This window comes from Hylobates moloch, unplaced genomic scaffold, assembly GCF_009828535.3.
Source record: "Hylobates moloch isolate HMO894 unplaced genomic scaffold, HMol_V3 SCAFFOLD_4, whole genome shotgun sequence".
Classification (NCBI taxonomy): domain Eukaryota; kingdom Metazoa; phylum Chordata; class Mammalia; order Primates; family Hylobatidae; genus Hylobates; species Hylobates moloch.
In genome coordinates this window covers 59,325,352-59,350,440 of record NW_026652279.1, presented here as the reverse complement: position 1 = coordinate 59,350,440, position 25,089 = coordinate 59,325,352, and the positions used below count along the sequence as shown (strand labels likewise).

The 25,089-nt window shown below is 35.6% G+C and overlaps 1 protein-coding gene across 1 annotated transcript in view; it reads left to right on the top strand.

Annotated features, from left to right (window-relative positions):
* ZPLD1 (zona pellucida like domain containing 1) overlaps positions 1 to 25,089 on the top strand; it is a 43,425-nt gene that overhangs the window by 912 nt on the left and 17,424 nt on the right. Inside the window, exons 2-5 of the mRNA XM_032149137.1 lie at positions 2,435 to 2,548; positions 16,870 to 17,090; positions 20,126 to 20,307; positions 21,780 to 21,852. Of these exons, the coding sequence (XP_032005028.1) occupies positions 2,435 to 2,548; positions 16,870 to 17,090; positions 20,126 to 20,307; positions 21,780 to 21,852 (590 nt within the window). The remainder of the gene's footprint in view (positions 1 to 2,434; positions 2,549 to 16,869; positions 17,091 to 20,125; positions 20,308 to 21,779; positions 21,853 to 25,089) is intronic.

Sequence of the window (25,089 nt, the reverse complement as noted above, 5' to 3'; positions counted from 1 at the left end):
CATAAAAATCAATATAGTTTCTGTTAAAGAAAGCTGCCTTCTACTTCCACCTCTTATTCATTAAAAAATGGTTAGGGTATTAATCACTATGAAAGTGCTGTAGGTTTTGTTAAAGAGAGTAGGATAGTGTCATGCCTTTTTGGGACAACCTGAGATGTGATTTAAATCTTTAAGGCTAAGAGTTTACTACTTGTTCTCAGTGAGCTTTTTCAATTAACATGAGTTTTTCATTTATTTTTGGTCAACACAAATGTGTCTAGTTTAGTTAACAATAATTTTTTTTGCTGTTTTCACAATGAGAAATAAACAAGTCTGTCTCTTTTTTAAAAATAATTTTATTTCTCATAAAGCCCATTATAAAATATATCTATAAAGAAAATTGTATTAATTACATAAAAATTGTTTACTCATTATAAATGAACAGATCTATTAAAAGATACACAAAGTAAAAAGCTAAAGAAAACAGCTGATGATAAACGGCAATAAAGAAAATCTTAAATTTAATAACAGATGAAATTTAGGTAGCTTGTTCAACAAACTTTACTATCAGAAAGACTTAGGGTTGAATTCTAGTTCTTCCACTTCATTTTCATGTCATTTAAACCTCCTGAGACTCATTCTTTTCTCTGTACATGTAGTAATAATTGTAACCTCACCCATCATTATAAAAAACATTAATGAGCAGCTATAAGAAAGTTATCTGGCACAAAGTGCCTTCTTTGTGCAAAGTGTACATTCAATAAATGTTATTTTCTCCTGTGAAAAAATATAGTAGCTAGAAAGCATTTCAGAACCACAAAATAACTCACCAACTTAAATTCCTGATTCTGTAATTTCTTAGGATACACCTCTATGTTGGGGACAACAGTGTGGGTCTAGAGTTTCCAATGAATTCCAGGAGTTCTTGGGACCCATCATGAGAAGGAAGTGGTGGGGCATGGAATAAATGTGGGTGCAGTGGAGTGTATTGCTTATTCAGGCTTCTTTCTTTTCTAGTGTCTTCCAAAGACTCCAAAAGAGCAAGACTGTCTTATTCTATTTGAAGTATCTTGAGGAGCTAGATAATGATGGCACAGGTATGGCCAAGAGCGCCTAGGGTCTGGGTCAGCCACTGGTGTGAGTCTTTTGCTTATGGATTGTCACAGGCAATCAGAACTAACTAGGCATACGGCTGTTCTCTCCAAAGTCTTTAGATCTGTGCCTGAGTACTATGTGATAGTGCCAAAGGAAGGAAGTGCCTGCTGAATTAATATTTTTTTCAGTCTATTTTTGAGAGTAAGCATGCCTTTCTTTCCCACATCCTCACCAAAGTGACTTTATTCACTGTAAACTTGTTATTCTGAAATGATGATTCAAAAGCAAGATGTGTTTCCTTCCTTTTCCTAAAGACTTGATTAATTATCTAAGGGCAGATCTTTAAGGACAGCTAAAACACCATTTTCCCTCCAAAACCCAAGCTTTTAAAATGCACTAAATTATTTGAGTAAACCATTTGCAATTTTATTTTCTTTTTGCTTTTTATGCATAGACCAAAACCACCAACCCAAAAGATTCTTTTCAGTGTACAAACTATGCCCTGAGAATAAGTTAGGTATTCCTGAAAGATATTTTAACTCTATCAAGCCAATGAATGGGCATCCAGGAAAAAGAATTATTAAACACAAGACTGACCAGTGTTTAAGTATTAAAGTCCATTTCTATTTAACTGTTCAACCCACACTGACATATTTTAAAAATTCTTATCCTGAGAATTCAATGTTTTCTTATGTCTGTATCAGTCCTTAATACCCACCAAGGAGCAGTCGTGGGAGGAACCGCAATGTTGTTCACACACACAGTATTTTCCTGTTCTTCCTTTTGCTTTATTACTATGTTTCCTAAGAAAATGACACACAAACCATTGATTTTGAAAAGTGGCAGTAGTCTGGAATTCTTCTGTTGGGGGAAATTTTTTTCTGTTGAGGGAAAGTTGTTATTTGGTCATTAAGATTATTGAGATTCCTCTTAGAATCAAGTATTCAACATTTAAATTCCTCTGACTATATATTTGTTGGTATTATAAAAAGTAGACTCATCTCCAAATTAGTTAGTCTGCCTAGTTATGCTGTTCCAATCTGCTAGATACTTGGTTTAAGTTCTTCCTGTGCATAATTTTCCTTTTGTAAACTTTATGATTTATACCTTAGCTCTTCTACTGTGAAAATCTAGCTTCATCACCCTTAGCCAACAGAAGGCAACGATGAAAACAATATTGAAATGTTATAACCCAAATATCTGCCTTTGCTACCGATAATCCTCAGTTATTTCGTGAGCTTTGGCTGCATGGATGTAGACTGCTTATTCAACAGTGAGCTGAGATCAGCCTCAGTTTTTCCAGTAAGTAGGAGTGAAGGAGTAAGTGGGAGTGTCCACATGATAGATATCTCTTTTCCAGGTTTTGCAATGGAACAAATATGGTTGCTGCTGCTTCTAACAATTAGAGTGCTTCCAGGGTCTGCCCAGTTCAACGGCTACAACTGTGATGCCAACCTCCACAGTAGATTTCCTGGTAAGTGTAAGCCTAATCTATTCTCTAATTGCTTCTGGAAGAGTGATTATATTTGAAGAGCAAGTCATTTAAATATATATGGAGAACAGGGGGCTATCTCTTTACATTAAGTGGATATTAACAAATGGCAAATGACAAGTCATTTTTCTGGAGCTGTAATTTACATCCATATTAACATACAAAGTGTTCATCATAGTTAATATTATTATAATGGCTGGTCACAGATATGAAAAATATTGCCTACTGTGTAAAAAATTGGGAGAGACTAATTTCATTAAAAATTTATGTCTTTTTTTCTCATAAATTAATTCAGACTTAAAAAAACTGCTCTTAAATGCTAATATATTTATTTAGGAATAATCTTAAGAAAATGATTGTGAAATATTGTGCAATACAAAAAAATGCTATTTCAATGAAATGATGATTACCACCAAAGTACACAGGTGAGCTTCAGAATGAATTTCACAGAAACCCATCAACATTATGACAAATACGAGATTTGGCAACATTGATGGGCATGTCCCACAGGTTTCTAAAACCTGCACCCAATGAGAAGTTACTCAAGGTTTTACCTAGGTATTCATCATTTTATATTAGCTAAAGTAATGGAACCACAGTTCAACATTTACAAAATAAATATTAGATAATTCGAAACACTTTTCCAAGCCTGCCATGCAAATGGAATCTCTTTGGCCGTGGTTTACATTCTCAAAACCTGCCAGTCCTCCTGTGTTTGGAGCATGCTATGAAACAGCACACCTGCATAGAGCAATCAGTAGGTAGTTACGCAGATAAAGTGCGATTTCTACAACAGAGCCTACATCAGAAATTGTCTGAATGTCTTCATGAACATAGACCTAGGATGTAAGCACTTGGTTTGTTAGTAAAATATGAAGGTCATGGTGGGAATGACCAAAGGAATTCGAGAAAAGTATGCTAAGGCAGAGTTGTTAATGGCTTTGAATATCAAAAATGAGCTTTTTTTACATTTATTATTATGGAAAATTTCAAATATATACAAAAGTAGAGGTTAGTAGAAAGAGCACTCATATTGATTATCTAGCATTATCAATTATTAACATTTATAAATTTTGTTTGATCTTTGTCCTTACCACTCCCATCTCTGGCATATATAAAATAAATGTATTATTCATGCTTTGGTGTTTATATGTGATGGAAAAGAACTTAAAAATCATTATCTTTTACGTATACGTCTAATAAGCCCAACAGTAATTTCTTAATATCATTAAATTCAGCCAAGTTGCCTCTAAAATCTTCACATAGAGTATTTGTTGATATATCTTTTATTTCATTTTGTTTTATAACCGTTCTCCTCTGTCCTTTGCTTTTACAAAATGCTGTTTATCTCTTTGAGCAGTTTGGTCATTTGTCTTGTAGAGTTCTGACACCGGATTTGGCCAACTGCAAATCTCAGTTGTCATTGAACAGGCTCCTCTTTCCTGTCTATCTCGTAAACCAATGAGAGCTAGAAGTTTAAGTAAATTCAAGTACAATTATTTTGGCGAGAACGTGTGTTATGTAGTGTAATAAAAGTGTTTTCTCTTAATTTTGAATGCAATCAAGAGTCACTGAGTCTTTTTAAACATGCCTTTTAAGAGGTTTGATGTGGTCACATTGTTTTAGGAAGAGACATTAGGAGAAGTGTGCAAGATAGAATCAAGTTAGAATAGATTAGAGGCAGAGAGAAACATCCTGAAGGCAGTGGCAGTGGAAGCACTACAAGGGGACAGTTATTAAGAGATATTTTTTTGGTAGACTCAGCAGAAATGGAAAATTGATTTGATTTGGGAGGTGAGAAAGAGAAGATTAAAGGGTGTTTTTAACTGGAACAGCTGGATGTTGATGCTGTTAACTGACAAGAAAAACACAGGACACTTGCATGTTTTAGAAAGGAAGTTCAAGTTTGGAAATAATGGGCTTGAGGCATTTTCAGAATATATAGTGGCAGTTTCTTTCTATTCAGTAGTAGGAAATATGGACCTGGGTCTGAGAAGAGAGATCAAAACTGAAGATTGCTATATGAGAGTTGATTCCCTGTGCAGTGGATAAGCAATGAGTAGGGAGTAGGAAAATAAAAAGTATGAAAATAGACTACGATTTAGGTAAGTTTCGTGGTTGGAAAAAAAAAAAAAAAAAAAAAGGAGCAACCTGAGCCAGGAATTGAAACAAAAGAAAGGAGCAACCTGAGGCAGGAGTTGAAATCAGTTCCTGGGACTATAGAGGCCCGAGCATACATGAGTAAAGGGGAGTATTAAAAAAATGGAAATTCTAATAAAGAACAATTGATGAAATGAGAAAAGAAAATACCGAAGTGATCAGTGGTACAGATGAAGGAGTTAACCTTGGAAAAGTAGTAGCTGTTTGTTTGATTTAAGAGAGAAGGGGAGATAAAGACACAGTTGGAGAAGGCGAGAAACACTAATTGTGTTCACTCCCTCAGTGTAGTGGGCAGCAGTGGCTCTCATCAGAGAGATGAGGGTCTCATCAAGCCATGACCCTGTTATGGATGGATAAGAAGGCCAAGTAATAAAATGGTTGCTCAACAGAGAAGATCTGACTGGTGTGGTAGTTATATACTTGTAAAGGTGAATAAGACATGTTAAAGAGCCGTGAAATAACTATGACAGGAAAACGAAGTATTTATCATATGGTGAATTTTTAAAAAATCATGTTAAAAAGTCTGTTTACAATGGCATCTACTGACCACCTGTATCAAAATCATATGGGTTAGTTGTTGAAAGTGGGACTCAATCTGTTTCACCTCAAATAAGTGATGTTAGAATCTCTGAATGGGGTCTTGGGAATCTGTATCTTAAACCCTGCAGATGAACCTAATGTACATTTATGGTTAAGAACAACTGATAGTGTATTCTATCATTTTCTTGAGCCAATTATTCCAATTAAAAGCACAATTATTTGTTGCGGAAATATAACTAAAAACAGAATCTTCTCCCAACCTAGAAATCCTCTCTGCCTAGGTAGTAGAGAAATAAAAAACACTTTTATCATTAAATAAGCATTAAACCAGAATGTGATGCACATCACAGGTAATCAGTAAGAGATTACAAAAACAGAAAGAAACCTCACCCATTTATATAGCCAAGCAGAGACAACTCATTACATATGTTTTCAATATAGACAATAACTAGTCCTCAAGTAAGAGGACTTGACAGGACCATTTATCACACATATGAATCCTCACTTTACCTGGTAAGTAGGGTGACCATCTGTGTTAGCTGATTTGTTTTATCCAGAGGAAAAAGTAACTTCTCATATCTTTATGACAGGAGGTAATTTTGCAATTTGGAGCAAGGCTCACATCAAAATTAGGCTCCTACCCTAAGCGCAGAAACAGGGACATAAGGCTACCATCTCCCTTGATGTTTACATTTCAAAGAGATGGCTCTCAGATCCTTGAGAAAGACATTCCTGGGTCATAAAGCTTACAAGAATCCTATCTAGTTTTCAAGTGGATTAATACACACTTAAAAGAGAGGAGAAAGTACTTCTAATTACAAGTTTTCTAAAGTAAATGCTGTCAGAAAAAGGGAGGGAGAAGTCTCTTCCTCTATTTTCAATTTTATTTTTGTTTTGTTTGTATTTTTTCTTACACACATTAGCACTTTAGGTATTATCTGGGTTAGGCAACAAACACCCAAACTTTCCAGATGTATATTCATAAACACATACACCCATACACACACACACACACACACACACACACACACACACACACACACACAGTTACAATTTTAAAATTTGTATTTAAAAAACACTAAATTTGTATTTTAATAACACAAATGTTAATAAAATCTAAATAATGCTGAAGTCCCAGGAGAGACTTTGTATTTAGATGGGTATTATTTAACCCATTTTTTTGGAGGTTGTTTGCAAAAAGATCAGAGTGAGCAAATAAAGCCTAAAGATTAATTGCTTACTGCCCTCTTGACTCTCAGTATCTCTTCCACATCATGATCACCCTTGATGTCATCAGGAGCTCCACAAGCTGCTCAGAGCCTAAGCAATGGGATGGAATGAGAATGAGTCTGGCAAAGGAAAGGGGCTATCTAAATGCAAAGCAATGTTAATAATGATGAGAGTAATCATCTCACCCTATCTGACCTTTGCTGTTTCATGACATTAGAACTATTTTCTTTAATTTCCATGGCATTTATCCTGGGGCCAAGAGACGCACCATGGTCTAATTCATTTAAATTTAAAGGAATGCCATTTAATTTTAGAGGTGGTTAACTCTTGGTTATCCAAGCTAATAGCAAAAAGCAGACTCATGAGCCACTAAAATTACAGTTGTGATGATTCTAGAATAAAACTCAAAGTACAGCTGAATTTAGAGTACCAAGGAATTATTTGGTTAAAGTAAAACATACAGATGAATATACTTGGCCTTTGTGACTGGTGTATATTTTGTGAAGCCAGCCCCCCTTCTTTGGAAGTATATGAGGATGAGGCTAAACTTTCTGGCCTCTAAAGAAATCTTTAATGATAAAGGCACATCCAAGGAGAGAAATGGCCTTATAGCACAAGAAACTTTATGGCTTGACACTGTCTTATGGTGAACTAAGTAGTCATGGGAAACTGAATATGAGTCAGTGTTTCGTAACATTATGTTGTAAATAATACTACTAAGGAAACAAGCAATAAGTTCCATGTTTTGAGTACCAGACACCTCACAGAATTCTTTCATTTCTTACAGTAAACTTACAAAATCTTTTTAAATACCCCCTTTACAGTAGGAAAACTGAGGATATAAATTTGTTAAATGTTGCAAATCTGCAAAATAGAGATATAAAACTAGGATTCTTTCCATCAAACAATGATGTCTAAAAATGAAATTTGAATAGTAAGTTTTAAAAATGATGTATGTATGGAGATTCTCAATGGAAATTGCCACGTCTAAGGATCTGAAAAGTCATGTGTTAGGGGAATTTGTTTAGTCTTTTCAAGACCTGCTTGACTAAGGAAATCTTTTATTTGGTAATATTTTTAATATTTTAATATTCAATGAACACAAGTGTTCCACAGGAGGTAAAATTGAGAATCAATTATTTAATCAATAGAATTCATGAGTGAGTTCAGTAAAATGAACTGTCTAATTTTGTGTTAGGCTTTGCTTAACCATGGCATTTTTCTGTGCCCAAAGACAAAGTAAGAGAGGTTAGTGGAATAGTTATCCCAGGGAATATGTTCTGGTTCTCTGTGTAGAAAGGAAAGCCCAATTCTCCTTTATTCCTACTTTTTAGTGGTAGTGCTTTGGTCTCCAAGTTGTCAAGAGGATGCCTGCTTTCCACTTTGCACCTGTGACTGCAATTACTACAACAGATGAGGCTGAAGAACAGATCCAGGCAGTTATTGCTGATCACATTCTGATTAATTTACAATGATAAAGTGCAGTGGAGAAAATAGCAGTTAGCAAGTTCAATGAGTAATTCAGGGTCCATATTCTCCCATATTTTAATAACAGCGTTCTTCATTGCATGAATTTTCACTTTTTCTGTTTTTATAAATAAAACCCATTTGCTTTTTTTTCTGCCTGAAAAAGATGACCAAACTTTTCTGGTTCCAAAGAATGTGGAGCAGCAAGTGTGATTATAAGTCTGCAAAGTTTGCCTCAGACTGCATATGAATTTCCTAGAGCACTGGAAACAACAGCTTGCATTTGCTAACGAGAAACAGATGTTGTGATGAAAAACTGAGGTGGCACAAAACCTGTTCAATATACAGAGGAAACTTCAATTCCTAATCCACTTTAAGTTCTTCATCAGCTGTTGGTATTTCGTGTAGATGAAATATCAATACCCCTTTAGGACTTCTAGCTCTTTTAGCACCAAAACCTCAATCTTATATAAAAACTTGGTAAGAGCAAATTTTAACTTTCAAAAATGAATTAAAACAACATATGTAGCATCTGTTCTCCAGGCAATTTGTAAGCCCATGTAGTACCAAATATCACCACTCTCGTTTTAGAGATAAAAGCAGAACTGATATATAAATTATTATTATGGTCTACAAAGATGGTATAAATTAATATTGGAATATTTATTGGAGCCCAGAATGTAAATTATTTTCAGGTGAGATTTTTTACCATGCCACAAAGCACTCTGCAGCATACAGAAAAGGTTCCTCCCACTATATTGAACAGATTGCTGTTTATACTATCAGTTTTAAACCAATACTACTTTTAAGTACATACAAACCAGTACATCAATACTAATGTAATGATATTCACAGGAATCTCTGCATCTGAACTGTACGGAGCCTCCTGCCTGCTCACTGTGGACTAGCCACTGTACCCCTGTCCTCTCCAGTTGCTTCTGATTCCCCAAGACTGCATGTCACACATGCTCAGGAAAGATCCACTTAGGTTCTTTGCTCTGGACTCCTTGACCGCAGTGCTACAGGCACCACCACTGCCAGAAATGCTTTTTTATGAAAACACTGCCCCGCTTGGCGTAGCTGCCTTTTGTTGTGGGCTGCTCTGCTTCCTCCGGGTATTAAACTGCTATGGTTTACAGAATGAGACAGAGATGGGGGTAAGAGAAGAGGCTGATCCTGTTCCCAATTTTGTTTCACACATTGCCACTGGAGCACTAAAGGAGGCTTACTTAGATTCAGCCTTACAGAGTATTTTATGAGCCTTCTTTCATTGAGATTCAAAACCAGTCAGTTCTTCAGACGAGAAAGGGAGTCAGATGCAGTTCTAACTCCTTCATGATTCTTGTCTCTCTCCGTCCCATCCCTTTTACAGCCAAACTTTTCTCTCTTGAAAGCATGTAAATCAGACAAATCGATATTTGGTAGGAGGCTTAAACTCACCAGGTGAAATCCACCTATGAGCTATCTTCTGTCCAGTCAAAATACAAAGCTGTGACTTAGCACCTGAATTGACTGAGAAGTTGTAACATCAGCATCACCTGGAAGCTTGTAAGAAATGCAGAAACTCAGGCCCCAGCTCAGATCTACTGAATCAGAATCTGCATTTTTATAAGATTCTTTGGTGATTCATCTGCACAGTAAAGTATAAGAAGTGCTGGTTAGAACATGGTACCCATGATGGTCTACTAGCTTTATGTTGTTACAAAACCACACAGTATTTACACTAGCCCGAGCTGGCCATCGTGCACTTGCTTGCTATTAATAGTAATAGGTATCAACAAACCTATCACTGTTAAAAATTCATTTTTAATGGGGTAAGATAACTAGTCACCAAGGCTAATACACTTAAAGAGATAAAATACAAATAAATTGCAATAATCAATTAATTTTATATTATTTAATGGGTTGCATTTTCTCAATTTGAAGTTAGACATGAAGGATTTTGATGTTCATTGAAAACTCTGAAAACAGAGGCATCATCTCAGGCAGTTGGCAGAATACAGATAGATGAACATTCAAGATGAACCCATATCAACTGTACACATATTTTGTTTGTAAATGTTGGAACTTGATATTAAAGACTTACACACCATTGAAATAAATATATTTTAATAAATATTTGCTGAGTATTTGTTATATACTCTAGGAAAACCCAGAACACTCTATTAGTTTATAATTTAACAGGACAGTAAATATCCACTCTCAGATATAATGTAAGTGAGACAGTAGACCCACAGTTAAAGTGAGATAGGATAGAACATGAGGGGATGATTACACTCCATTGGGAAAATTACAGAAAGGCTCATTAAAGGTCAGCTTTGAAATTATTTTTCTGTTTTAAGTTTATTTCTCTTCTTATCTGAATACTCTCATTGGTAATTTCAGCTATTACTATTATTATTGATATACTGAGTATTTGGTGATTCTCAAATTTGTATTTCTTGTTTTCTGTCCCCAAATATTAGACTCATATTTCCAACTATCTGCTGTACATTTCTGCTTGAATGTCTCATATGTAAATCAGCCTTTCAAAAACTGAGCTTATCATCTTTCTCCCTGAATTTTTTTTATCTTAGAGCATAATCCACCCACTCATCAAAGCTAGAAACCTACACATCAGTGACATCCCTTTTTCTTCATGCAGTCTTCTAATCACTTCCTTATAGAATCTAACCAGTTGGAACTATTTCATTTCTTCCTAACAATCCCTTTCAAACACCTCTTTGCTACCAAGACAAGGTTGTTTATAATGTTGTTTACAAATCTCTAGTATATCATTATCAGGCTGTATTGTAATTGCTTACTTTTCTTCTGTCTTCTTTATTTAGTAAGTTCCTTAAAGAAACGGGGTCTTTTGTTAATGTTGTTATCTCAAAGTCTAGCACAGAGACTGGCACATGATATGTACACAATAAATGCTTTCCTGAAACACGTTGTTGATATGAAGTGGCATGTAGTTTAGATCTTGAAAATAAATAAAACCAATTGCCTCTAAACTAGTAGAAAATTTATGGTACTGATTTTTCATGCTTGATTCTTGTGCATCTCATCTTTTTTTTTTTTTTCCTTTGAGACAGAGTCTCGCTCTGTCGCCAGGCTGGAGTGCAGTGGCACACTCTTGGTTCACTGCAACCTCTGCCTCCTGGGTTCAAGCCATTCTCATGCCTCAGCCTCCCAAGTAGCTGGGATTACAGACATGCGTGACCACACCCGGCTAATTTTTGTATTTTTAGTAGAGATGAGGTTTCACCATGTTGGCCAGGATGGTCTCGATCTCTTGACCTCGTGATCCACCCACTTCGGCCTTCCTAAGTGCTGGGATTACAAACGTGAGCCACCACACCCAGCCTCCCCATCCTTTTTCTTTTACACTATACACTGAACTCCAGAATTTCTTTTCATACAGATGTTTACTTTTTCAGATCAATGATGAAGAAATATCTTGAGTCATTGCACTACAGTGCTGAGTACCAGCCTACAGCCAAATTTTGGAGTGTTGCCATCTTTGTATTGCAGAATACATATGTGCAAATTCTTTGAATAATTTATTAATCTGTACTCATTATTCTATAAAATAACTGGAAAATATTAAGCATTCTGATGCTATTGAAGGGAAATGAAGGCTCCGATGGTATTGAGATGATCTGAAAATGATGCAGTCTATCAAAAGCCTCACCATTAGCCTCAATTAAATGCTGTTAGATTTAAGCAAGTTGAGTATAAAATTGTTAAAACAAGAAAAATGTTAGATGTATTATTAGATATGTAAATAATACATGCAAATATATTTTCAGTAATTGTGTGTAAAGGACAAGGTGTAATTAGATGTTCTAGGAATAGAACTTTATTGGGGGTAAAGAAGTTGAATGAATCCTTATTCGTATATATAGAACTGGATCCATACCTTCTTTACTTCCATTTATATAGTAACCACATTCTATGAACCTCAAATCAGGACACATTTTATACACGGAGAGACAGATGGCTGACAATATGACAGGATATTTAAAATTTGCAAAATTTTAGAAAATCTGAGATACATAAAACCATTGCCTGATAGATGGATGACAGAGTACATAACATTATTTTACCCTATTCAATTGAATATTCAATTATTGTTAATTTCTATGAAAAGCTTAGCTTGATTAATATAAGGGGAAAAAACATTGCTGTTTTGGCAATGTAACTGCACATAAACTCTGTCTGCAGGCCTGCCATTTGACATACTTAGTATCTTTAACCATAAAACATTAAAAATCAAACCCCTAAAGATATCTACTCATTAGGTTGTTTAGTAGTCTTGAACATCATAATTCAGGCCAGGGATTGGACAGTAAACTTAAAAAATGTAGCTGTTGAGAGCAACTGTTATTCAGTAACTCTGAAAAAACTCTCTCTCCTTTTGGCAGAAATTGCCCTTTGGCAACTTGAGGTATCCTTCTTTTTCCCTCCTCAAAGCCTCACAAATGGTAAAGTTGTGCTGAATGGATGTCTTTAGTACCTACAATCAGGAAAAGAATGTGTTTCTCTGACAACAGTGAAAAGTCCTTAGAAAACTGGGTTAGGAAAGATTTGGACAGATCTCTTTTCTTACACTGCAGAAAGCCTTTAGTTTGTCATCATATCTTAAAGTGGGATAAGCTTGTAGCAAATTCAGTTTCATTGCAGGAGTTACAAATTGGTTATAAGAAAACAGAAAAGAGCACTACATCTGGTCACAGTAATCATTTGCCATTTGTTAAGATATTCTAAGCATTAATTAATCCCCTTAAACAGAGCTGAGGAAACTGGTCTTTAGTTGGTTTATGTTAAGAAGAATGATACCTCTCTTTTGTGACATATTCATTAATAGGTATTCACTTTGGTATATTTACGGTATATCAAGGAGTGCAGTGATACTTGTTCTATTTCACCAAGCATAAAGTGAAGTTGTAGTGAACTCTCTAACAGCTGAGGATTTGATTTGACATTCAGGTAGATGGTATCTTAGGCCATTTTATATATAAAGGTTCCCTGCGATCTCACCTGTGTCTAACACATGTTCTCATTGCCTGCTATTTCCTCCTTTGCATTTTAATTACAAATGGATGGGAACTACCTGGCTCCCAGCCAGCCTGAGCATATTTCATTATTCACATTTGTCCCCTCTGTGTTATAAAATTTCCACTCCTCTATCTAGCTAACTCCTACTGATACTTCAAGACTGAGCTAATGCCATCTTCTCCAGGAAGCCATTCCTAACCAGCTGGTCTGGGCAAAGTTGGCCTTCTACGCTACTCCATAGCTCTCCATGCAATCTTTCTGTCAATGTGGGTCACGCTAATGTGTCTGTCTCCTCTAATGGACTGTAATATACAGGAGTTCCCTTTATCTGCAGTTTCATTTTCATAGTTTCAGTTAACTGCAGTCAACTGTGTTCAGAAAATACTAAGTGGAAACCATAAATAAACAATTCACACATTTTAAATTGTATGCCCTTATGAGTAGTGTAAAGAAATCTCATGCTATTCAGCTCCATCCTGCCCAGGATGTGAGTCATCCCTTTGTCCAGCTTATCCATGGTACATTATCTACTAGTCACTGAGGAGCCATCTTGGTTATCAGATTGACTGTCTCAACATTGCATTGCTGTTCTCAAGTAATCCTGATTTTACTTAATAATACTTTACTCATAATAATTATTAGCATTCTTGTTAATTTCTTACTGTGTCTAATTTATAAAATCAACTTTATCATAGGTATGTATGTATAGGAAAGAACATACTATATATAAGTTTCATTATAATCTGTGGTTTCAGGCACCCACTGGGAGTCCTGGAATGTATCCCTAGAAGATAAGAGAGGACTCCTGTGCTTGGGAATATGACCACTATGTTTTGAATCCTCAGTGCACTCTGTTGCTCCAGTACCTTATATGATTAATTAGCTAATTACTCACTGGAGTACATTGGTTAATATAAAACCTTTCCTGCCTATCGGACTTACAGTTTATTAAGAAAAATATACAAACACATATATGATCCTAAGGCAATACGACAGCATAAAACAGAGTGGCATACCTTAGACTTGGGATCAGGTCAAGTATTTGGGTAAATGAAATGTGAAACCTGAAGAATGAGTAGGAGTTACTTAGGCAAAGCTTTGGGGTAGGCGGAGCATTCCAAACAGAAGAAAGAGCTCTGATACACGTACTTTGTGTGTGTTCCTGTATTATGCTTCCAAAAATGCCCACAGTACTTTAGTGAGGAATAATTTACATATAATAAGATGTGCCAATCTTCAGGGTACTGCTTGAAATGTTAGCACATGTTTATACTTATATACCCTCCACCCAAATCAAGATAGAGAACATTTTTATCTTTCCCCCAATTGTTCTCATGCTCCTATTGTAGGCAATTCCACCCCAGGAGGTAACTACTTTTCTGGTTTCTATCACTCAAGGTGATGCATTTAAAGACATGAAAAATGTTCAGATTCAAATTTAGGAAGCAAGGTTGATAGAAGAGAGAGAGAGGGAGGAGCATGCAGAGGTAGGCAGGTAACAGATTATGGAGAGACTTGAGCACCTAGTTCAAGATTTGGGCTTTTGGCCTATGTGAAAAAGTAGCTGTTGAAAATCTGAGCATGAGGATGACATGACTGGATTAATATATTAACGGCTGTACTAATTGAAGGACATTAAGACTGGAAATAAAGGAACCAGTTAGGAAGCTAGTGCAATATTTCAGGGGAGAGATAATGATGGCATGAGCAAAGGAATAGCATGTAGATAGAGAAAAATCAGTAGATTTGAGATACACTTCATAGATACTCATAAACATTTATTAAAATAAACTACTATTTTAGAAAAAAGTATCATTTAAAAATTATCTTTGCATTTAAATAGTTAATGTTGCTGAAGGCTATGGAGATAGCCCCTTAATTTTAAGTGGTGTTCATTATTTTCTAGGTTGGCAAAGTATACTTCATAATTAATTCATTATTTTTCCACCAACAAAGGAAATATTGCATCGATTTTCCTATAACACCTAGCCTTTTGCCTTCTGGCCATGAAAAAGAGTTTTCATCTTTCTTTATAGGTAATTTTAATGAGTTTAAACTTACTACAAAACATAGACATTTCCATATTGCTTATTCACATTCCCCAAATATGACTCACTTTGCTAGAAAAAAAACCCAGTATGTATATAGAATAAACACTCTAAAGAGATAATGCTATTGAACATTTCTACTGTTAAATTAGGACTGAATTATTTATGCAAATTAATTCTATGCTAAAAACCTTGAATGAAATTTACATACTACTTAGGTAAACATGCCATCATTCACCAAAAATATGTGTTATTTTGTTTGGTTTTCCTCTTTTGAACAATCAAGATCATTTCCCCATTGAGAAAAGCATAATCAGTTTTTGTTTGTTTCTACATGTTGAAAACTTGAGACTTGTTTCAGGCTCTTTATCTGATTGGTATAACAGGGTGATAAAAAATGGTAAAGTCACTCTCTTAGTTTTCTAGGGCTGCTGTAACAAAGTACCACAAACGATGTGATTTGAGACAACAGAAACTTGTGTTCTGGAGTGATTTAAAACACAGAAATTCATTGCCTCACAGTTCTGGATGCCAGAAGTTCAAAATCCAGGCAGGGCCATGCTCCCTCTGAAAGTCTGGGAAGAATACTTTCTTGTCTCTTCCTAGCTTCCAGTGGTTTGGCAGCAACCTTGGGTGTGCCTGGGCTTGTAGATGCATCACTCCAATCCTCTGCCTTCTCATGGTCTCTCCCAGTGTCTCTGTCTCTTCATTAGATGTTTCTTTCATAAGGACACCAGTCATATTGAATTACAGGTTCATTCTACCCCAGTATTACCTCATCTTACCTAATTTAATCTGCAACAACCTATTTCCAAATAATGCCTAAGGTACTGAGAGTTAGGGCTTCAGCATATGTTTTTTTGGGGGGACATAATTCAACCTATAGCAATTACCAAAACTGACAAATATAAAACAATCTACCACTAGGGAATTACCTACCAGCCACTCTCCCCATTTCCTTTATACATTTTCTACACTACATGTAGAAAAATAACTAAATAGAGATATGAAGACCGTGTGTGTGTGTGTGTGTGTGTGCGTGTGTGTGTGTGTGTGTTCACTCCTATAGACATGGACTAGACCCCATCAGAGATAACCCATGGAGTCATGGAGAGCCATGCAAATTGTGTTTTACATTTCCATGTTTAGATCTTTTTTTTTTTTTTTTTACTGAGGCCTGCATAGTCATTGGCAAAATTTTCTTACAGTGAGCTGGGCATTTTTGTTCATAATATCAACACTATTTTTCATTCCCTTTCTCTCTAGTGTGATTTAATTTCGGCAAAATAAAATTGAATTCTGCTGGATGGCTTTTATTTATACAACCCATAAGATGGGTTACCAAATACCAAGATGCTTGACAATTTGGTTTAGGGTGGATTTCAACTGCTTTCTCCTTATACTTGGGAAAGTGCATCATTTGTAGTGATTTTCACTACTCTTGACAGGTGATCTGAATAATCCAGTTGCTCTAGTTCTGAATTTCCTCAGTAACCTGATTGGTTTCCACTCAATTCTCTGGTCATTTGGCGATACTTGATCAACACTTAATGTACATCCACTGGACATCAAGCACAAGGAAACAGAGGTGAACCGTAATCTCTACACTCAAAGATCTCTCCTTAAATAACTAAATAAAAGGCTATTTTTCTTGTCTACTTTACTTAATAGCTGGCACATTGGATTATGGTATATCAAATATAAAAATGAGTTAAACGGACAAAGGAGATGAATAAATATATCAGTGGGATGTTAATGTTATTTATCTTTTTGCTTTTCTGACTTATGTTTGTTTTTTATATATTTTTATTTCAGCTGAAAGAGACATCAGTGTCTATTGTGGAGTGCAGGCCATTACGATGAAGATTAATTTTTGCACGGTACTTTTCTCGGGTTATTCGGAAACAGATCTGGCACTGAATGGAAGGCATGGGGACTCCCACTGCAGAGGGTTCGTCAATAACAACACCTTTCCAGCAGTGGTCATTTTTATCATCAATCTCAGCACCTTGGAGGGCTGCGGAAACAACTTGGTGGTAAGATTAGTGTGACATTGTGTGCTAGGTCTGGGGTCATAAATAAAAATCTCCCCATTTCATGAAAGAATAAGAAGCCCAATCTATCTCTCAAGAAAAAAAAAATTGAACAAATCACTTTCCTTTGACTGCACTCCCAAATATACAATTCTATCTTCCAATAATGGTTATGTTTATAGTAGTGGGGCAGTCAAAGGGCCTGAAGTCAGCTGTGCCCCTCTAAGCAGCATTATTTTGTGCGAGTGACACTGATGGATCTGTCTCTACAGTTTAGCATTAGCCATATTCCTCAGGCGTTATAAGAAAGTATCTGACCATTCAAACAATGTTTGTTCCAGTGAGTCTGGCAGTGAACCACTTGGCCTGTTCTTTCAGTGACCTCATTTAGAAAGAAAGATGAAAGATAGAATGGGAAGCTTGTAATCTTCTTTCATGCTTACTATTGAATGATCAACACGAGTGCTTTGTAAAAAGGGGCTGTCAGTATTTCTGGTATAATATTCTTAAATGTGTGGGACTGTCCTTTGAATTTCAAAATGTTTATCATATCCAGTCTTACCATGAAATCCCAGTAGCACACTCTCTGTAGTCATTGTGAAGATTGAAACATCTCTTCAAACATTTCCACCCTGAATTAGAAATACTAGTTTGTAGCATTCATTTGTTTATTAATGCATTGAACACCAAAAATAGAATTGAATAAGGAATCGACTCTCCAGTGAATTAAAATTAATAGAAGTGAATATATTGTGAGTATAGTTAAATACTTATACTGAAATTCACTTAGTACTTTTTTTTATTTTGCTTATTTAAATATAATCTTATTGGTAAATTTGCAAATATAAAAAGGAAGTGCAAAGGAAGTGCAATAAACATAATCACTTAGCCCAGGGAAGGAGATATTGACTTTTACTATTCACAAGTTATTATTTTTTATTAAGGAGAAAGGATTGATTGTTCCAAGGCCAGGGTTTCTAAGACTTAGTGGGAGATGGAAGACAGAGAAAATAGATTTCCTTGAATCTCGTTCTTTATCTTTTCCCAGAGGGCAGTTAGAATATTGTGCCCATGACCATTTCCAAGCCTGCAGCTTGAGTATTGTTGACTCTTTTTATTAAAAACGTTTATTCAACTCTCTGAGTTGTGTGCAGAGAGGTTATGAAGTGGGCCTAAGGGAGGGTGATGCAGGTTGATTATTACATGTCCCTGTTCTATGTGGAAGGAAAGAGCCTGTGTGGAGATGAGCAGCATTTCCCCGTCTCCCACCATGCCCTGAAGCCTTCCCTTCCCTTTCTTGTGTGGATGTATCACCTTGCCCTGCTGCCTCAAAAATGATTCAGGAGAAAAGCCAGGAAAAGTGTGCAATGTGTGTGCTGTTTACCTTTTTAAAAAGCTGAATAAGTTTCCTATAAAAATTGCTAGGCTGGGCACAGTGGCTAACTCCTGTAATCCCAGCACTTTGGGGGGCCGAGGTGGGCAGACCACCTGAGGTCAGGAGTTCGAGACCAGCCTGGCCAACATGGTGAAACCCCACCTCTGCTAAAAATACAAAAATTAGCTGGGCATGGTGGCGTGTGCCTCTAATCCCAGCTACTTGGGAGGCTGAGGCAGGAGAATCACTTGAGCTCAAGAGGCGGAGGTTGCAGTGAGCTGAGATTACACGACTGTACTCCAGCCTGGGTGACAGAGTGAGACTTTGTCTCAGAAACAAAAAAGTTGCTATATATATGTATGTATGAGTTTTATTTTCATAGACAGAATTGGTTTGTTTAGCTATCGAATCAAGCAAGTAGTGGGAGGAGGGGAAGATTTGCTTATCTTTCATTTTTGCCTTAGGTGCTACCAGCTTTGGCAACTGCTCTAAGATCATTCCTTCATGGGAAAAAAATTAAGTAGGCTACTAAGTCTCTGGATTGGAATAATGATGTTTTCATTCATAAAGATTCTTGTCCCATTTATAAATTAACTAGATAATTGCCACAGCTTTGCCCATGTGCTGTTAGGTTCATGCATAAAGTTTACTCTATTGTTGAAAATTATCACAGATCTTAGGAATATAGTAGTATCTGCTAAAATATTTATTGAGTGCCCTCTTGTATTTGACAAAGTTGAAGAAGCTAGAAGAACTCTCTGGTATTATGAAGGTCAAAAAATTATTGATTATTCCTAAAATGGTGGATCTTAAATTTTAGTAAGACTGGTGAATTCAACAAAAGCTAAGCAGACCCAAGAAAATACACATGGACAACAGTTTTACATAACTTCTTAAAGTTCATGAGCTCCCCAAACCCATCTATAAACTATTGTCCTAGAAGTAGATAAGTATATGAACTAGAGAGGAAGACCCTGAGAAGATTAATCCTCAGAAAATTTATCACCTTCATTCATTTGTGTGAAAATCCTTTCTGGGGCCCAAGATGCTGGTCGCTGTGCTATGCTGAGTTTGCAAAGGTGGACAAGATGGTCCCTGCCCACAAAGAGTGTCAATGATGGCTGAGGGAACTGCCCAGCAAGCAGGCTGCTCTTGCTCTGCCTACTAATATGATGGAGATAAACATTGCATATGGGGAGTCATGGGGAATTTCCTAGGGAAGGTGAGATCCTGGGGAGGAGTAGGATACATCATGGGGGAGTGGGGAGAGTGACAGCATTGTCATCAAGAGTTGGAGCCTGGAGATATGAAGCTAACAGGGAAAAGGATCAGATTAACAGGGTTTTTTTCAGCCATGCCAGAGAATTTTGGCTTCATCCATGAGTGTTTTCAGATTACTTGTTGTAACCCTCTGAACCTATAATCTCCTTTCTTTTTTATAAAGTATGAGTAAAGTGTCTTTGGTAAATATGAAGTTTCATTTACTTACATGTCACTTATAAATTGCATTTCTCACTTATAAACTTGCAATTTCAAAACCTTCTCATTTTATAGTTGAACTAAACCCTAGAATTGATCTTGCTTAACGTTTTATTTTGCATATGAAGTGCCTAGATATATATATAGCCATTTAATCATTAAACTGCATCTAACATTCTAACAGGTATCCACAATTCCTGGAGTCAGTGCTTATGGAAATGCAACTTCAGTGCAAATAGGAAATATTTCAGGATACATTGATACTCCAGACCCACCAACAATCATCAGCTATCTACCTGGGCTTCTTTACAAATTTAGTTGTAGTTATCCATTGGAATACCTGGTTAATAATACCCAGCTTGCTTCGTAAGTTTGCATTTTATTCCTGCTTTCTCATATTGCATTTTTGCTTCAGTAGTTTCATATCTTTCAGGGACTTAGAAAGATAGCAGGATTTATTGAAAATGGTTAAATTCGAACAATGTAATGGGAAGCATATTACATCTAATATATTTATCTCTATTCTATCTATCTATCTATCTATCTATCTATCTATCTATCTATCTATCATCTATCATCTATCTATATCTATCTATCTATCTATCTATCTATCTATCTATCTATCTATCTATCTATCTATCTATCTATCTCTAATTGTTATTATCCATAACAGACCCAAACCATTTTTTCCCCCAAATTAAGCTGACTCAAACTAGCCAGTTGTCTGCCTTGGGTTCTCTTCACTCCCTTTGCCCAAGAGCCTTGGGTGCTTCATGGCCCTGAAGGCCCTGTGGTGTCTCCAGTGTGTATGACATTTGGTAACTACATTGCTGAATTTTGCTTGGCTTCCCTCTTGGCCATATGCTTTCACTGCTGGGCTCTGCTACCCCAGATTCTGGGATCTCCATTCCTCTGTTGAGCTGTCACCTGGAAGGGTGCTCATGATTCTCCCAGAAACATGGCATGGCCTATAGGCAAGGAGCCTGGGGTGGGGGTAGCCTTTTGTTTATATTCATGTGTTCATTATTTCCAAAGCACATACTCCAGGAGAGGGCTATGTCCACATTACAATATAATCACCTGGATTTGTTGAATATTTTTGACAAAATGGGATGAGTAAGCGAACGCTTTCTCCTATTTTAGGATTTGCTATTATTAAGTCTTAGTTATTGCTTCATCTTAGTTATGAGAAAATGTGGAGGCCACATTCTACTTCACTGAAAAAATATTCATAGCTGGTTTTAATAGCACAGTGTTATAAGCACCTTGGGCAGAAGCAAGACTTTGTTGTGGAAAATGAGAAAGGAAAGGCCTTGAGTCAAAAGAATATGGGCGTACAGGGAAGCATCTCTCACTCTGCCCACCCCCCCCCCCCCCCCACTCCCCACGCTGAACACATTCCTGAGCTTCAATTCCATGGAAATTCATTGATTATTCAATTTATCACTTACCTACTATTTACCATCCAATGTTCTAGCAATGAACAAAGTAAAAGAAATTTCCTGATTTCATGAAACTTCTAATGGAATTGATGAAAGTGTATTTGCATCAGATTCAAGCCCTTATCTGCCAAAAGTCTCTTAAAAGTAATGCAAAACAAACAAAAAAGATTGCTTTAAAAATAAAATGATCATTAAAGAATAGCTTGTCTTTACTTGTTTCCTCTGGCTTTTTTATTATTTTCTCTCTTCAGAGATTTAAACAGTATAGCGACTCCAAGCATAATTAACAGTATTTCAGAATTATTCAGGAGTTTTAGTGCTGTAAGTTTAACATCTAGGTATCACTTTTACTTTAAAAGCTCGTCAGTGCTTTCCTTTTTCTAAATGTGTGTTTAGGTCCTCAGCTGCTATTTCTGTGAGAGAGAACAATGGCACATTTGTCAGCACTTTGAACCTGCTCCTTTATAACGTAAGTTGATGCGTGAAGGATGTTATTTTCTCTTTCACTGTTGTGAGGAGTCATTTATGTGAATGCCTTTTATATAAAAATCTACTGAAAGCCACATTAACCCTGTTATGCCTTGGTAACATTTACCTATTTTTGCTACCATTTTCATATATCTTAGTGATAAAGGTGTAATAACATCTCCATTAAATTTTCTAAAAGTTGATAAAAGATTTAAATTTTATATCATAAATGTGATTTTAAATAATTACTTCAAATGTCTACCTACATTTACATGTATTTATTTGTTTATTTAGGTAGGGGTGTGTGAGTAGCTACAGTTAGCTTCAAGATTTAGGAAATTTTTTTTTTATGTGTGATACAAAGATTTTAACAGTACAAATGGTGTTTCCCTTGGAGGCATCCTTGGTGATGAATGTGTTAATATTTTTGATATGGGTTTTGGCTGATGACAATTCTGTCACATCTGAAATAATTTGGATTGACTACATAGCATTATCTAAATTTTTGTCATGTAAATATCGACAGTGGCAGCAAAACGTGAAAAATACATGGATTTCTATTTATAACTCTAACATTAATCCCCCAAATGATATTTTCATGTTGATTAAAAATTTTTATTCTTACATTTTAAATGCCTGATTTAAATATCAATTTTTAAATCTATCAACCAACATTTTTATAAATTATGAATCAGATTTTTACATTATTATTCATGCCATCATGGCACTGAGTTATAATTCATGCAACTGATTTAAAAGTCAGTGCTTTATACTTTGAATATAATGAGCTATAAATATTGTAGTAGGACATTTTCCAAAGGCATTTAAAAAAATCATGTTTATAAGTTTGTAGTCTGACACCACAGAGTTCTAAACAACAAATTAAAATGTGTTAGAATCAAGATTGCCTTTCTGTTGTTTCTAAACTTTCTTCTGCAAAGAGAAGCTGTCGGCTGGGTGCGGTGGCTCACGCCTGTAATCCCAGCACTGTGGGAGGCTGAGGCAGGTGGATCACGAGGTCAGGAGATCGAGACCATCCTGGCTAACACGGTGAAACACCGTCTCTACTAAAAAATACACAAAGTTAGCTGGGCGTGGTGGCAGGCGCTTGTAGTCCCAGCTACTCGGGAGGCTGAGGCAAGAGAATGGCGTGAACCTGAGTGGGGGAGCTTGCAGTGAGCCCAGATCGAGCCACTGCACTCCAGCCTGGGCGATAGAGCAAGACTCTGTCTCAAAAAAAAAAAAAAAAAAAAAAAAAAAGCTGCCAAAATACTTGGTTCTACAATACTCAGCAAATGTGTGCCAATATTCATTTTTGATATGGCCAGATATTACTATTGTTGTTAACAATATTTATATAACTTTAAACTGGACAATTCCTGTCTGTTAATTTATATGCATAAGCTCTCTGAGGTAGAGTTGAGATTACTAGTTGGATTTAATATTATTTGTTATAATTGAGTGACACAAAGAAGAGAATTCCTGATGCTGAAAAGTGAAAAATATATCCATATGACATTTAATGATACTATTATTTTCTGTGAAATTAAACTATTCTTTCACTGAAATAGCAGAAAATCAAAATTTAGAAGTGTGGATTTCAGGAAAGCTTTGTTGTTAAGATCTTTCTTTTATCATTAGAGGTGGTACTGTAGTTCTGTTGCTAACAAGGTATAATCCTTAAAAGAATCTCTGAAATTGTAATGCTTAAAAAAGCCTATAATTAGATGATAACCTTAATATTTTAATTATACGTTAACCAATTTTTTGATATTAGACTGCAAGTGAAATAGATGGTGCCAAAATACTTCTGTTTTTAAATCAGTTATAGAGCAGTTTTAGTTTGACAGAAAAGTTGATTAGAAAGTACAGAGTTCCCACACATACCCCCTCCCCTTGCACATATTTTTCTATTATTTACATCTTGTGGTAGTGTGATACATTTATTACAATTAATAAACCAATATTGGTACATTATTAACCAAAGTCCATAGTTGACATTTCTTTTATGTTTAGGTTACTCTTCCTCTTGTACATTCTATGGGTTTTGACAAATATAAAGTGGCATTTGCTCATTATTACCGTACAATACAGAAGAGTTTCAATGCCTCAAACTAAAAATTTTTTAACACAGTGTCATCATAGTATTTTGCCATGTTACAGGATATTTAAAAATCAGTAATTTACACTAGAAAAAATTTTGATATACTTTCATTAGTTGATCCAAAATAATACTTATTGTTTGAAATATTAACATGTAGCTAGCCAGATGTAATTTTATTGTAGCATTCCAAATGAAATATTATAATCTTTTGAAGCCATTAATTCCTATTTCACATGGCAAGTTTTTTATTTCTAACCCTTGAGGATAATGAAATTTTATATTACATCCCTACTACTTTCATTTTCTGATTTGTTATTTGGAGAGGAAAAGTTGTACTCAGTTCGATGCAGCACAATAGTTTATTTTTATATGCTCTGGGATTCAGTAAGTATACTGAGGGGAAATTATATTTAGAAAACCAATGACTTCTATCAACTGTGATTTTCATATATGCAGATTACTAGTTGAACTGTGGCTTTATTTTGTGCAATATAAATATGTCAGTTTTGTTCATTGTGGAAATGAAAAGTAAAGATGCCTTTGTATATTGGAATTCTACCTAAATGTTAGATTCTTCTGAGAGGGTGGAGAGTCAGTAAATATTAGATAAGGTTATTATAATTATGAACATTTTTTAAATGTTGGAGAAAAATTAAAATGGATATAATTGTTTTTAGGAACAATATATTACTAATGAGTAAAAGCCACCATACAAATTAAAGTCGGAAAACTACCTCTTAGAAGCAATTTCAGTAGGAAAAAATTGATGATTCATAGTTAAACCACAGCTGAATCATATGTCATTTGCAAAATGACTCAGCAATATAATGTTGTCAGGAAAGTAAGCATTCTTCTGGACAATATTGATGCAAATATAAGATGAAAGGGCTGTATAGTTAATGAAGTGTAGATTATTTGGAGAAGTTGGAAAAGGGAGCCTGAAAGATAATCACATAAAAATACTACCTATCAGACATGGTTAGAGGAGCTATTATCATTTATCACCAAAATATAGAAAACAAAAGACTGAAGAGTATCAGTTTTTAAGTATATCTCTTATTTGTTTGGCGTTATTTGGCAATAAAATGTTCCGTATTAACATTTTTTTCAAAAGTGAAGCATTCAAACTATTAC